The sequence below is a fragment of the Myotis daubentonii genome, chromosome 2 (genome assembly GCF_963259705.1).
Source record: "Myotis daubentonii chromosome 2, mMyoDau2.1, whole genome shotgun sequence".
Lineage (NCBI taxonomy): Eukaryota > Metazoa > Chordata > Mammalia > Chiroptera > Vespertilionidae > Myotis > Myotis daubentonii.
This window is the reverse complement of record NC_081841.1, coordinates 191,580,331-191,592,857: the sequence shown is the minus strand read 5'-3', so window position 1 is coordinate 191,592,857 and position 12,527 is coordinate 191,580,331. Positions and strand designations below refer to the sequence as shown.

At 41.9% G+C, this 12,527-nt stretch overlaps 1 protein-coding gene across 8 annotated transcripts in view; it reads right to left on the bottom strand.

Moving 5' to 3' along the window:
• The window catches only part of ARHGEF7 (Rho guanine nucleotide exchange factor 7), a 129,032-nt gene that overhangs the window by 46,357 nt on the left and 70,148 nt on the right, over positions 1 to 12,527 (bottom strand). For all 8 annotated transcript variants that reach the window (XM_059685115.1, XM_059685113.1, XM_059685117.1 and 5 more), the window contains 2 exons: positions 8,215 to 8,303; positions 196 to 290 (listed from right to left, as the gene is read on the bottom strand). In XM_059685115.1, the coding sequence (XP_059541098.1) occupies positions 196 to 290; positions 8,215 to 8,303 (184 nt within the window). The remainder of the gene's footprint in view (positions 1 to 195; positions 291 to 8,214; positions 8,304 to 12,527) is intronic.

Here is a 12,527-nt window from a genome sequence, read left to right as displayed (position 1 = left end):
TTACTTATATTCCTCTCCTCTCCCATCCTGATGCCCTATTGAAGTCTTAACCTAATAAACAAATTGCCTATGTCTAAGGCAAACTGGTACACTAAATTCTGTGCCAGTACTTCACCCTCTATTTTCTGAAAATACAAGGAAACAGCCTTAGGTGACGACTATTCTACAATTAACACAATTTATCATCTAACTTACTTCTCACTGGTCTGCAATGGCCGTAGATAGGTTGAAAGCACAGTCTGAAGTTCTTTAGAGTATTCATTTTCTGTTTCCAAAATATTCTGTAGCACCTAAAATAAATGATGAATAAATATTACTTGACATTAAGATTTTGAAGTTTCTGAAAGTTCATCACCATTGTTCAATTCACATTGTTGCTTCTATATAATACTAATGTGTTTAATATCATAGATCCCTATGATTAACAACTAAATCCACGTAATTACTATTACCATGGCTATACCACTGACTACCTTACTGCCAGGCACACATGACACAGGTATACCTAGAATGAGGCTAGAATGAATTCCTTCATCAGTAAGTAATGCCAAGTCTATAGATAAAAAGGAGAAACAACTGATAATCACAAAAGCACAGATGCATGAATGAATCTCTAAGCACTGTTGCGCGAAAGAAGCCATTCACAGAAAGCACATCCTGCCTATTCCATTTATAGTAAATCAAAGAACAGGCAAAACTCATCTACACTGGCAGAAATCAAAAGGGGGGAGGGCAGTGTAACAAGGGGGAAAGGGACATGACATAAATTACTGGGGTAATGGACCTGTGCTACATTGTGATTTGGGTAGTTGTTACATAGGCATATACACTTGTCAAAGCTCACTGAACTGTACCCTTAAAATCTATGCATTTTGACATATAAGGTATATTCTAACTAAAAAATATATAAAGTTTATTCTTTAGATTGCGTCTAGGAAATCTAAATTAATTTGTGGGAACTAAAGACCTTCACTAGAGAAGATGATAGACTCAGATTATCCTACATATATTTATTAAAAATTAAAGACCTACAGTATAAAACCACCTTTAAATAGCCAGTACAGGCATACTTTGTTTTTTTTTGTTTTTGTTTTTGTTTTTAAATATATTTTATTGATTTTTTACAGAGAAGAAGGGAGAGAGATAGAGAGTTAGAAACATCAATGAGAGAGAAACATTGATCAGCTGCCTCCCACACATCTCCTGCTGGGGATGTGCCCGCAACCCAGGTACATGCCCTTGACCGGAATCGAACCTGGGACCCTTCAGTCTGCAGGCCGACGCTCTATCCACTGAGCCAAACCGGTTTCGGCCATACTTTGTTTTATTGCACTTCTCTTTATTGCAAGTCACAGGTGTGTTTATTTAACAAACTGAAGGCAAGACCCTCCTCCACCAGTAAAAACATTAGGACTTACTATTGTAATACTTGCTTTATTATGATGGTCTGGAACTGAACCCACAATAATCTCTGAGGTATGCCTGTACTCTAAAGATAGCAGATTAATTATAAATCAACTTTTAAAGTAAAAGGTTTCCTGATACCCTATATTAGTGTAGCAAATTTAGCCAAAAATCACTCAACTCCTAAAAACTGAAATATAAAGTGTGAAACAGCTGAACTAAAGCATGAGGCTCTCTCCACGAGTAATCACCAAAAGCAAAGGCTCCTCACTGGACAAGGGGAGAAGACGCCGAGGCCTGCAAGTGGAGCCAGGATGTGCAGGCAGGCCTGACACTAATTACCAATGCTTACTCTCTATTCTCGGCACTAAGCAGGGTGCTCTACAGTCTGAAGTTCTTTAGAATATCACAAAACCTTTTCCTTTTACAGAGGAAAAGACAGAAGTGTAGAGAGAAGTGTAGAGAGATAACGTAACTTATCCAAAATCAAACAGCTAGTGAAGAACAGAGCCAGAATGTGAGCCTAGATCTCTCTGACACGACACTGCCCACCACTGCCTTCCCCAGCTATCAGACTAGGGGCAGGAGTCAGGGCTCCTCTGGGCCCTGACATGAATAAAGAAAGTGAAATCCCTTCAACTATCTTTTCATCCCCAGCATCTTCTTTAATCAGGAAATCATATTACATGTATTTTCTGAGGATCTATTATTACATGCACTAACATGTGTTATGTCTTCTAAAACTAACAAATGATCCTAAATGATACAAAAAAATGTACAGAATATGAAGCTTTGAAACACACTTAGTTTTCTCCCCCTGGTTTTTTATAATAAAAATATATGTCTAAACATTTAAGAAAAAAGTAATGTTTATGCTTACAGCATTAATTCTGTTCACTACTGTTTTCTGTGTACTCTGAGGAGAGACTACAGTCACTCATGAGTAAATGCAAATCTGATTAAATAACTTACTTACTATACTATTTAATTTGAAGAGAATCAGAGGTTCTTTCACTGTGATACTGAACACGGGTTTTGCCCCTGAATGGGTCTATTCATGGAAGACTGGTGGAGTGAGCCAGAGGGAGGAGGGGCCACTCCAGAGTTCATTCCTTTGTGGGGGAATCTGGGTGCTGATCCTATGATTATAATGTCTTTCTTCGAAGAAATACTCTTTAGACACAAATGTCAAAGCACTAGTGGACTGAGAACACAGTGTGACATCAGCCACTGCATCATCAGAGAATTATACTTAAACCTGATCTTATCCTTCAAAAATAATGTGAAGTAATAAGCCAAGTATAATGGGTCACTGAACTAAAAATAAAAATGTCACAGATATGTCCAACGAAAAGTCCTTTTTCAATGTTAAAACAAAGGTTAAGTACAAATATCAGGAATTATTAGCAACACTGGGTAGAATACTGAAAACTTAAAATTCTATTTTATAAAACATAGAGCAGTTCCTAGGTGACATACAAGGAAAACTGGGAGAAAACAAGAGTGGAAGAATAAGTGGCCTTTCCTAGTATTAAGCACAGTAGGCAGCTGTAAAAGCTTCCGAAAGCATGTAGCACCAAAAACAATCCTCTGCCAAAAAGCTACACCTATTACGACAGTTCAGTTGGCTCATTTCTGTTATTGTCATAAACATTCTCTTCAAATAAGTGCTAGAGACAAGTTCTATAATACAGTCATCCAAACATTCCAAGTTACACTTAGCTTTTCCACCAACGCAGGACCAAGACTTGGCTGACTGCGTCATGCTGACGCTGACTGTCCACTCTGCCAGGAAGCCACGCGTCCCTCCTCCCTAAGCTCATCAGCACATCTGTGTACTCCAGTCATCACCTTTCTTCCCTTTCTTGACTTCTGCACACTCTGGCTGCTGCAGGACCCCATGAGACCTAGCAGACAGGTTGCCAAAGCGCCACCACACGAAGGCAGGATACCAGCGAATGCGTGCAGTTCTCACAGAAAGAGCAGTCTTTACTCCACAGCCGTGAGGAACGACCCAGCCTGAGCTCAGCCAGCATGAGCTCTCCCTGAGGCATAAGGCGTGGAGAACCAAGTCCAGTCAAACAATGGTGCCACACAGAAGGAGGACATCAGGCACGCCACACAGACAATCCCTGAACTATCAGCCATTACAGCAAAGCAAAACAAAGGACGCCTGATTTCAGTAACTTGCAGACGCACAGAAACTCATTATTACCACCATTAATGGAGCACTTAGTATCACTAATTGATTTTACAAACGAGTTACAACTTCCATTGCAAATCTTGATAGATATCAGATGCTTTATTTTATATGACATTGATAGTCCTTTAAAAATGAATAAATGATCTACATATAAGAAAAAATAAATAACATTAGGTAATTTTCTAAGATGTGATCCTGATAAAAAATTATCATCATAAACTAAAGCCAAATTTCAAAAACATAAACCTGTTTCATACGCACAATGGGAAGAACTAAAGAATGGCACAACTTGCCCTAACCGGTTTGGCTCAGTGGATAGAGCGTCGGCCTGCGGACTGAAAGGTCCCAGGTTCGATTCCGGTCAAGGGCATGTACCTAGGTTGCGTGCACATCCCCAGTGGTAGGTGTGCAGGAGGCAGCTGATCGATGTTTCTCTCTCATCGATGTTTCTAACTCTCTATCCCTCTCCCTTCCTCTCTGTAAAAAATCAATAAGATATATTAAAAAAAGAAAAAAGAATGGCATAACTGTTCTAAACCCTCTCCCACCCACCTAGTCACTCCCTCCCCACACAGGGAAAAATAATCACTGCATGTTCTCTTTCAACCTAGTCTATTTAAACTGTATTTAGTACTTAAGTATTCAAACAGCATGAGCAGTGGGTGGGGGGGCGATCTGGGGCCAGGCCGGCTGGGGGAGGGGCTGTGGGATGTTGAGGCACAGCAGGTCGCACCCTGTCCAGCCTCTGTGGAGGTGTGGCACCGGGACCGGCTCACGCTGCTGCCTCTGCGACTGTCTCTGCAGAAGGGGCAGCACTGAGACCGGACCGCACAGCCCCCTCTGCCGCTGCCTCTGTGGAAGGGACGTTGGCACTGGACCGGCCCACACCGGGGCCTCTCCCGTGTTGCCTCTGCAAAAGGGGCCGTGGTGCTGCCTTCTCCCACGGCTGCCTCCAGAGTCTTCTCCTCCCACACTGCCGCCTCTCCTGCACCACTGGCCCTCGGCCCTTGCAGCCGCTGTGGCTTTGTCTGGAAGGACGTCCGGAAGACATCCAGTCTAATTAGTATATTACCCTTTTATTAATATAGATTCAAACATTATTTGCAACAGTTATAACAACGTAAGAATACTAGAATACTAGAAAAGCCAAGCTTAAAATGTAAAAAGTAAAGGTTACTTGCACACAAGCACTTTGATATCGCAACAGTCAATCTGAAAATTGAAATGACCTCTAAGTGGGTAACGGGTAGCATATACAGCTTGTATACTCTGGACAAAGGGACAATTCCTGGCCAGAGCAGGAGAGTGCGGGAGAGGAGGAGATTTCATCAAGATACTCAGAAGAGTGCACCATTTAAAACTTATAAATGGTTTATTTCTGAAACTTTTCTTGTAGTATTTTCAGACCAAAGTTGACCATGGTTAACGGAAACTGGAAAGTGAAACCACTGAAAAGAAGAGGCTACTTTAGACTCTTAATAGAAAATAAGTAGCTCCCTCTTTAGAACATCACTGTGGATTATGATTGCATTATTCCCTACATGAAGCCCTTCGCAGAACAGAAACCAAAGTATCATTTAAGAATACAAGAGGAAAAGGAAGCTACTATAGTTAAAAGTTAAGTATTCCTACTAAGAAACTGAGAAAAACCATAAAAAGACTTAGTCTTTTTTTTTTTTTTGGGGGGGGGGGGAGGGGGGCGGCTATGGGCCCAAAACCACATATATAACACATCATATACTAAAATACAAAGAAGATAGTGGAATCACATCCCAGGAACAAACATCCAACAGGAACAGGTGTGAAGAGGATGTGGAGAGCTAAGCATAACCAAGAAAGGAAGGTGGCCCTCACAGTCAGGCGGAATACAGGATGTGCTGAGGAGTCCAATGTTCTGAAAGTTGACAGAGTTGAGATGGAAGTCAGAGTCCAGGTGAAACAGATGATTGGTGAAAAGAAACCAGAGAAGTACAAGGTGAGGCTCAAATGCAGGATTTCTCAGGAAAAGAAAATCTGGAGTTGACCAATACAAGGAAAATAAGTCAAAGATTGCTGATGGCAGGCGTTTAGGGGCATCGTGCGCAGAACACAGTGAATGAGAAATGTTAAAGTGAACTGATGAAAAGAGGAGGCAATGAAATGGACATAGGGGGTGAGAAAAACAATTGACTGTATCCATGCATCAGAACATATGCTAACAAGGGAGAAATTTCTGCTATTTCTATTCACTGCTATATGCCCAATGCCTTTAACAGGGCCTGACAAAGAGTGGGCTCCTAATAATAATTTGTTAAGTGAATGAATTTTCTCTGAGGCCAACTTGCTCGTAAGATTTGGGGCAAATGAAAGGTAAATGCTTAGAAAGCTAAATATGCACACACAGAAGAGACTGTGGCAATAGGTCAGTGTAGAAGAACTGACCCATATTCAAATCTGTCGTAATTGCCCTGGCCAGTGTGGCTCAGCTGGTTGGAGCATCCATCGTCCAGTACACTGAAAGGTCTCAGGTTCGATTCTCCATCAGGGCACATACCTAGGTTTCGGGTTCCAGTCCCAGTTGGGGCATGTAAAAGAGGCAACAGATCAATATTTCTCTTTCTCTCTCTCTCCCTTCCTCTCTCTCTCAAATCAATAAAAACATATCCTCAGGTGAAGATTTAAAAAAGTCACAAGTTTTCATCATTTCTTTTTTTTTTAATGGTTGTCTTTTTTTCTAAATATATTTTTTTTATTGATTTAAAAGAGGAAGGGGTAGGGGGAGAGAGAATCAATGATCGGCTGCTTCCTACATGCTCCACACTGGGGAATGAGCCCACAACCATGTGCCCTGACCAGGAATCGAACCGCAATCTCCCAGCTCATAGATCAACACTCACCCCACTGAGCCATGCCAGCCAGGCTCCTCATCTATATCCTATATAATAAAAAGGTAATATGCAAATTGACCCTAACAGCAGAATGACTGGGAATGATTGGTCATTAGGACACACAATGACCACCAGGGGCAGATGCTGAATGCAGGAGCTGCCCCCTGGTGGTCAGTGCGCTCCCACAGGGAGAGCTCTGCTCAGCCACAAGCCAGGCTGACGGCTGCCAGCACAGCGGTGGTGGCGGGAGCTTCTCCCGCCTCCTCAGCAATGCTAAGGATGTCCGACTGCAGCTTAGGCTTGCTCCTCACTGGCAAGTGGACATCCGAGGGCTCCCGGGCTGCCAGAGGGATGTCTGACTGCCAGCTTAGGCCCAATACCCCCAGGAGCGGGCCTAAGCCAGCAGGTGGACATCCCCCAAGGGGTCCCAGATGGCAAGAGGGCACATGCTGGGCTGAGGACACCCCCTGCATGCACAAATTTTTGTGCACTGGGCCCCTAGTAATATAATAAAAGCCTAATATGCAAATTGACCAAACTGTGGAACAACCAGTTGGCAGGGGGCAGGGCTGGCGCCAGGCCAGCCAAGGCGGGTGCCAGCGGGCAGAGGGAGGGGACGGCAATCGTGGGGCAGCGGCAACCAGCAGCGGGGCAATGGGGGGCAGAGCCGGCCAGCGCCATCCCCCAATCGACCCACCAGTCACCTCCTGCAGAGGGAGGCCAGACTGCGGACTAAGCCATCAGTCAGATATCCCCTGAGGGCTCCCAAACTGCGAGAGGGCATAGGTGGGGAGGGCTGAGGGACCCCAAAAGTGCACGAATTTTTGTGCACGGGGCCTCTAGTCTATATAATAAAAGTCTAAGCAACCATTACAGCAGAACAACCAGCGCTAGGATAAGCACTGACCACCAAGAGACAGATACTCAACACAGAAGCTGCCCCCTGGTGGTCAGTGCATTCCCACAGGGGCAACGCAGCTCAGCCAGAAGCCAGGCTCACGTGGCAACGCTAAGGAGCAGTGAGCTGAGCGGTAAGGAGCAGCGAGCAGGCAGGCGGTAAGGAGCGAGGGGTCCCGGACTATAAGAGGGATATCTGCCAAGGGGTCCCAAACTGTGAGAGGACTCAGGCCGAGCTGAGGGTCACCCTCCCTGCTCCTGCACCGGACCTCTGGTTTCTTAATAAAAGTACAGAAAATGATACACTCATGGTAAAAGGGTTGCTGCAAAGAAAAACTAATCAGTTGTTTATTTCACTTCAAAAATTCAAAGTTCACATGGTCTCAGATTTATGTATTTGAGAAAAATAAAAGATTGGAAGTAGGGGGGGGGAATAACTAAATTAGTGCATACTTTCCACAGAATTCAAAACATAACCACATTTTAAAAGTTTACTTTACTGATTTATCATACCTAGTTATATAATAGCAATGTAAAATTTTATCCAAATAAAGATTATCATTTCCTATTTTCTGTACCATATGCAATTGTGTAGGGACAAAGAAGGTTTAGATTAGATTTTTAGATTTAATACCATAGATATCTTTAAGCTTACAAAGTGCTCATGTTAAGTTTCAAAATGCAATACCAAAACATTAATGGTAGTTACGTGTGTGGGACACATAATGATTTTTATTTTTATGTCCTTATCATACTCTCAGTTTACCTATATAATATATTACTGAGTTTTAGAGACATTCAAAAAACAAAGTATTATTAATAACTGTTTTTGCAATTACTCACCACATTATAATAGCTTTTGTTAATGGCAGTTGTATCAAATCCTTTGGGAGGGCTCTTCAATGTTCCAGATTTGGGAGACACAGGCTTTTCTGAAATAAAAATGTAATGTAGTTTTACTGATCAAAACTAGAGACAACCAAATGCACCAGCCCCCACATAGCCAAACATGAATGGTACAGCAACCTCAATTGAAATAAACCAAAAAGAACCTAACGGGTTTGGCTCAGTGGATAGAGCGTCGGCCTGTGGACTCAAGGGTCCCAGGTTCAATTCGGTCAAGGGCATGTACCTTGGTTGTGGGCACATCCCCAGTAGGAGATGTGCAGGAGGCAGCTGATCGATGTTTCTCTCATTGATATTTCTGACTCTCTATCCCTCTCCCTTCCTCTCTGTAAAAAAATCAGTAATATATATATATTTTTTTAAAAAGAAACCAAAAAGGGGAAGCTGAACAGAAGGCCTGCGCACGTCCAGGGGGCACACAGTGCCTGCGTCTCTTCATGCTCAACAACCTGACGTCAGAGAGCTGAGTAAAGGTAAACTATTACCCATGCAGAATTAGAGAAAATGGTGGCAAATATTTCACAAAATTAAAGCATCAAGACCCACAATCTAGACCAGTGGTTCTCAACCTGTGGGTTGCGACCCCTCTGGCGGTCGAACGACCCTTTCACAGGGGTCGCCTAAGACCATCCTGCATATCAGATATTTACATTACAATTCATAACAGTAGCAACATTACAGTTATGATGTAGCAATGAAAATAATTTTATGGTTGGGTCACAACATGAGGAACTATATTTAAAGGGCCAGAAGGTTGAGAACCACTGGTCTAGACTATATTTCAGGGATTCTGATCACTCAGAACACAAAAGTCTCTCTTAACAATATGGTCTGGCTCAAGGTGATAGACAAAAGAGAAGGAAGGCCACCCAAGTGGGGGGAAAAACAACAGAAAAAACCACACTGCCTTAAGAACTTCCACACAAGTGACAACAATGAAAGGCGTCATGAATGCTGCAAGGATTCAATATTTTTAAACTGCATGGCTTTTATTCAACATCCATTCAAGAGAAATTAAGCAAAATTGGTACTGAAGAAGTGCTTTCAGATAACATGGCTCTCAGAATGTGTGTGTGTGTACAGTGTGTGTGTGTGTGTGTGTGTGTGTGTGTGTGTGTGTGTGTGTCTGTCACTGGTTCTACGAGGAGAGGTGTGTCATATCTAACATTAGTTTTATGTGTGGGTTTGTCTATCACTGGTTCTATGGGGTGGGTGTGTCTGATAGGTAAAACGTGATAAATCCACTATTTTACTGAGGGCTGGGGAAATGGTGCTACCTTTCCAGTGGCCAACTAAAGAAACGAGTTTTCCCTTTCTTACAATAAACTATAAGAACACTGAAAACAACAGAATTTAAACACAGATGTGCTAAAAGAAAATGAGAGTAGGGACTCCCTAGGAGATGAAAAGCAGCAATGACAGGAAGGGGTCTGTGTGGGGGTGAGGAAGGGTGGCTCCAGGGGCTGAGGTGCAACCAATGCAGGAATAAGACAGCCCCGGTGCAACCTGAGCAGAGTAAAATGGGGTGGGTCTCTTGGTGACCTGCATGACTGATGAAAAGAAGCCTAGAAGCTTCTAATCAAGCCTCTTCTCTGCTGGTGCAGAAGAACAGCAAGGAAGAGTGCTGGCTATTCAGGGCTCAAAACCCAGAGCCTGACCCTGCCGAAGTGTATCGCAAATCTACACAAAGCTCCCGCAGGACCACCAGGATTTGCCTGGTGCGAGAAAACCTCTGGGAGCCCCTGAGGAAGCAAATGTTACTCCTCTCTGCAGGAATACTTCTGCAACCCAGAGTATAAAGATATCCCACCCAACCACCACCCATTCCACACCAAAGAAGGGTGAGGGCTAGAGAAAACACTTATTCCAGCAATGCAAAAACAAAACAAACAAAAAAAACACACACAAGTTCCGTGTTACCTTTGTTTCTTTCCCTGCACAGAAAATATGTCAAACACTTTTTTCATAGTTAAATAACTATGTCCAACAGCTTGCACTTTATGTCACTTTTTGATGTCAAAAATAAACAGAAAATATTAAGAATGACAAACTTAGGAAGTGGTAGTGTGACTGCTTATTAAAGATCTGTAGATCAGCAAATGACAGTCACACATTTAATTAAGTTCTCACATCACTGCCAAACATAGGTTATTACTCATCATCTCAAGCTAACCAGCACCTAAGGTAAGTTGGTGTGTGTTTTTTTAAAGAGAGCCTTTACTGTACAGATAATGAGCTATCTAGAAATGGAAGAAATTAATGTATTGGAAAAAAAGCTGCTGAATGTTTATGCACACATGAAACTGTACTTGTGAGGATAGAGAATATGATTTGTTCACCCCACCATCTTAGCCCTCAATGGGATTCTTTTTCCAACTGCACGCACCTCATCACACTGCCCACTAATGACTGAGAGCCTCCATGTTTACTTAATAACAGCAGCAACTAATGTCACTCATGCCCAGAACCAGCCCTGTTGCTTCTCTTTCCCTCCATCTCCTTTGAATTTAAAAATTCTCTACTGTTTGTGTGTACAAAATGCAGTAGATATCCATGTGTTTTATATATTTTAAAAAAAAATGTGTAAAGAAAATAAACGCTAAGTACACATTCAGGAAGAATACACAGTGCATTTGCAGCAAGCATTAGAAACATCTTTATGCAGACTCTTTGAGATATTTGTCTTTAAAGAGGAACAATTTCAAAAAGAAACCGCAAATAGGTCAAAGGTACAAATACATGAAACTTGACCAGAACACTGCCATCTCTCACCACCAGAGGGCAAACAATCACGGCTCCTTATACTTCCCCAAGAGGTGCAAGAGAGAAACTGGACATGCTTCAGAACTTACCTGGACATACATAGCCCAAAAGGTATCACTCACTTAAAGGTAAACCTCAGTTTTGTTTATTCAATAAAATATTTTTAAATCAAATCAAAAGAAAAATTCACAACTTAAAGCAAGTCAGTGTTTTTGTTTCATAAGAAAATGATCCTAACAAGATCTCCAGTTAGGGGAATCTGTATATTTAAGACCTGGCACACTTTGCTTACAGAAAATGAAGCATTAAATACACTGTAAGTTACAATGCTTACATTATACACACTTAAAATAATTCCATTCCAAAAATCAAAAAGACACATAAATTACTGAAAAGATGCAATACTGAAATGTTAAGTGATCCTAGCACTTTATTCTTAACGGTTATAAAGTGGTATGGTAAAATATTTGCTTTGCTTATTTCTCTCTCAGATGCCAACATTTAAAATCAGATGGGGGTAACTTTATTTTTAATATACTCACGTAATTTTAAAACACTAGGGATGAGAAGTTATTCCCAAAAGAAATTATCCCTTTGGTTCAACTGTCACATAACAGAGCGGTCGCCAACCTTTCAGACCTCACAGACCACCAGTTGGCAACCGCTGACATAAAGAATAATTAGCATAACAGATTGCCAATATGAACCATATTACTTTTTATACCTTAAAAAATAAACAGTACAGAAATATTTCCCAAGTTACTTGCATATGCAAACTAGGGAGTCCAGGTGACAGCCACCAAGAGCTCTTGAACCACAAATGCAGTTACATACACCTGTTTGAGGGTCTCTCTCTCTCTCTCTCTCTCTCTCTCTCTCTCTCTCTCTCTCTCTCTCTCCCCCCCCCCCCCCCGGCCCCCACCTCTCCCCTCCTTCCCCCCACCACACACACAGAAACCCAGGGTTAAGATAAGATGAGAATTTCAGGCAGAACAAAGTGCTGCAGTCACTCCTGCCATAAATAAACACTTAAAAATATGTAATGGCTGGTTCCTCTTAGGGCTGCATCTGTGAAACCAACTAGCTAACCCTTAAATAACAGGAGTTTGAACTGCATGGATCCACTTTCTTGTGGATTTTTTTTCAATAAATACTGTAAATATGTATTTACTTAATAACATTTTTCCTTTACCTTACTTTATACATATAATATCTGTGCTAATCGGCTGCTTAGGTTATCAGTAAGGCTTCCTTACTTGGATTTTCAGCTAAGCAGAAGTTGGCACCCCTAACCCCCATGTTGTTCAAGGGTGAATTGTATTACCAAGAGATGATATTAATGACATTCAAATAAATTTGAAAACAACTCCCAGAAGTCACCTGAAGAGAACTTTGAGACTCACTCAAACTCTATCTTTCCTAATTTGCAAAGATTAACTTTGGAAACTCCATGAAGAGAAATACTTGAAAAGTACAAATTCATTCAT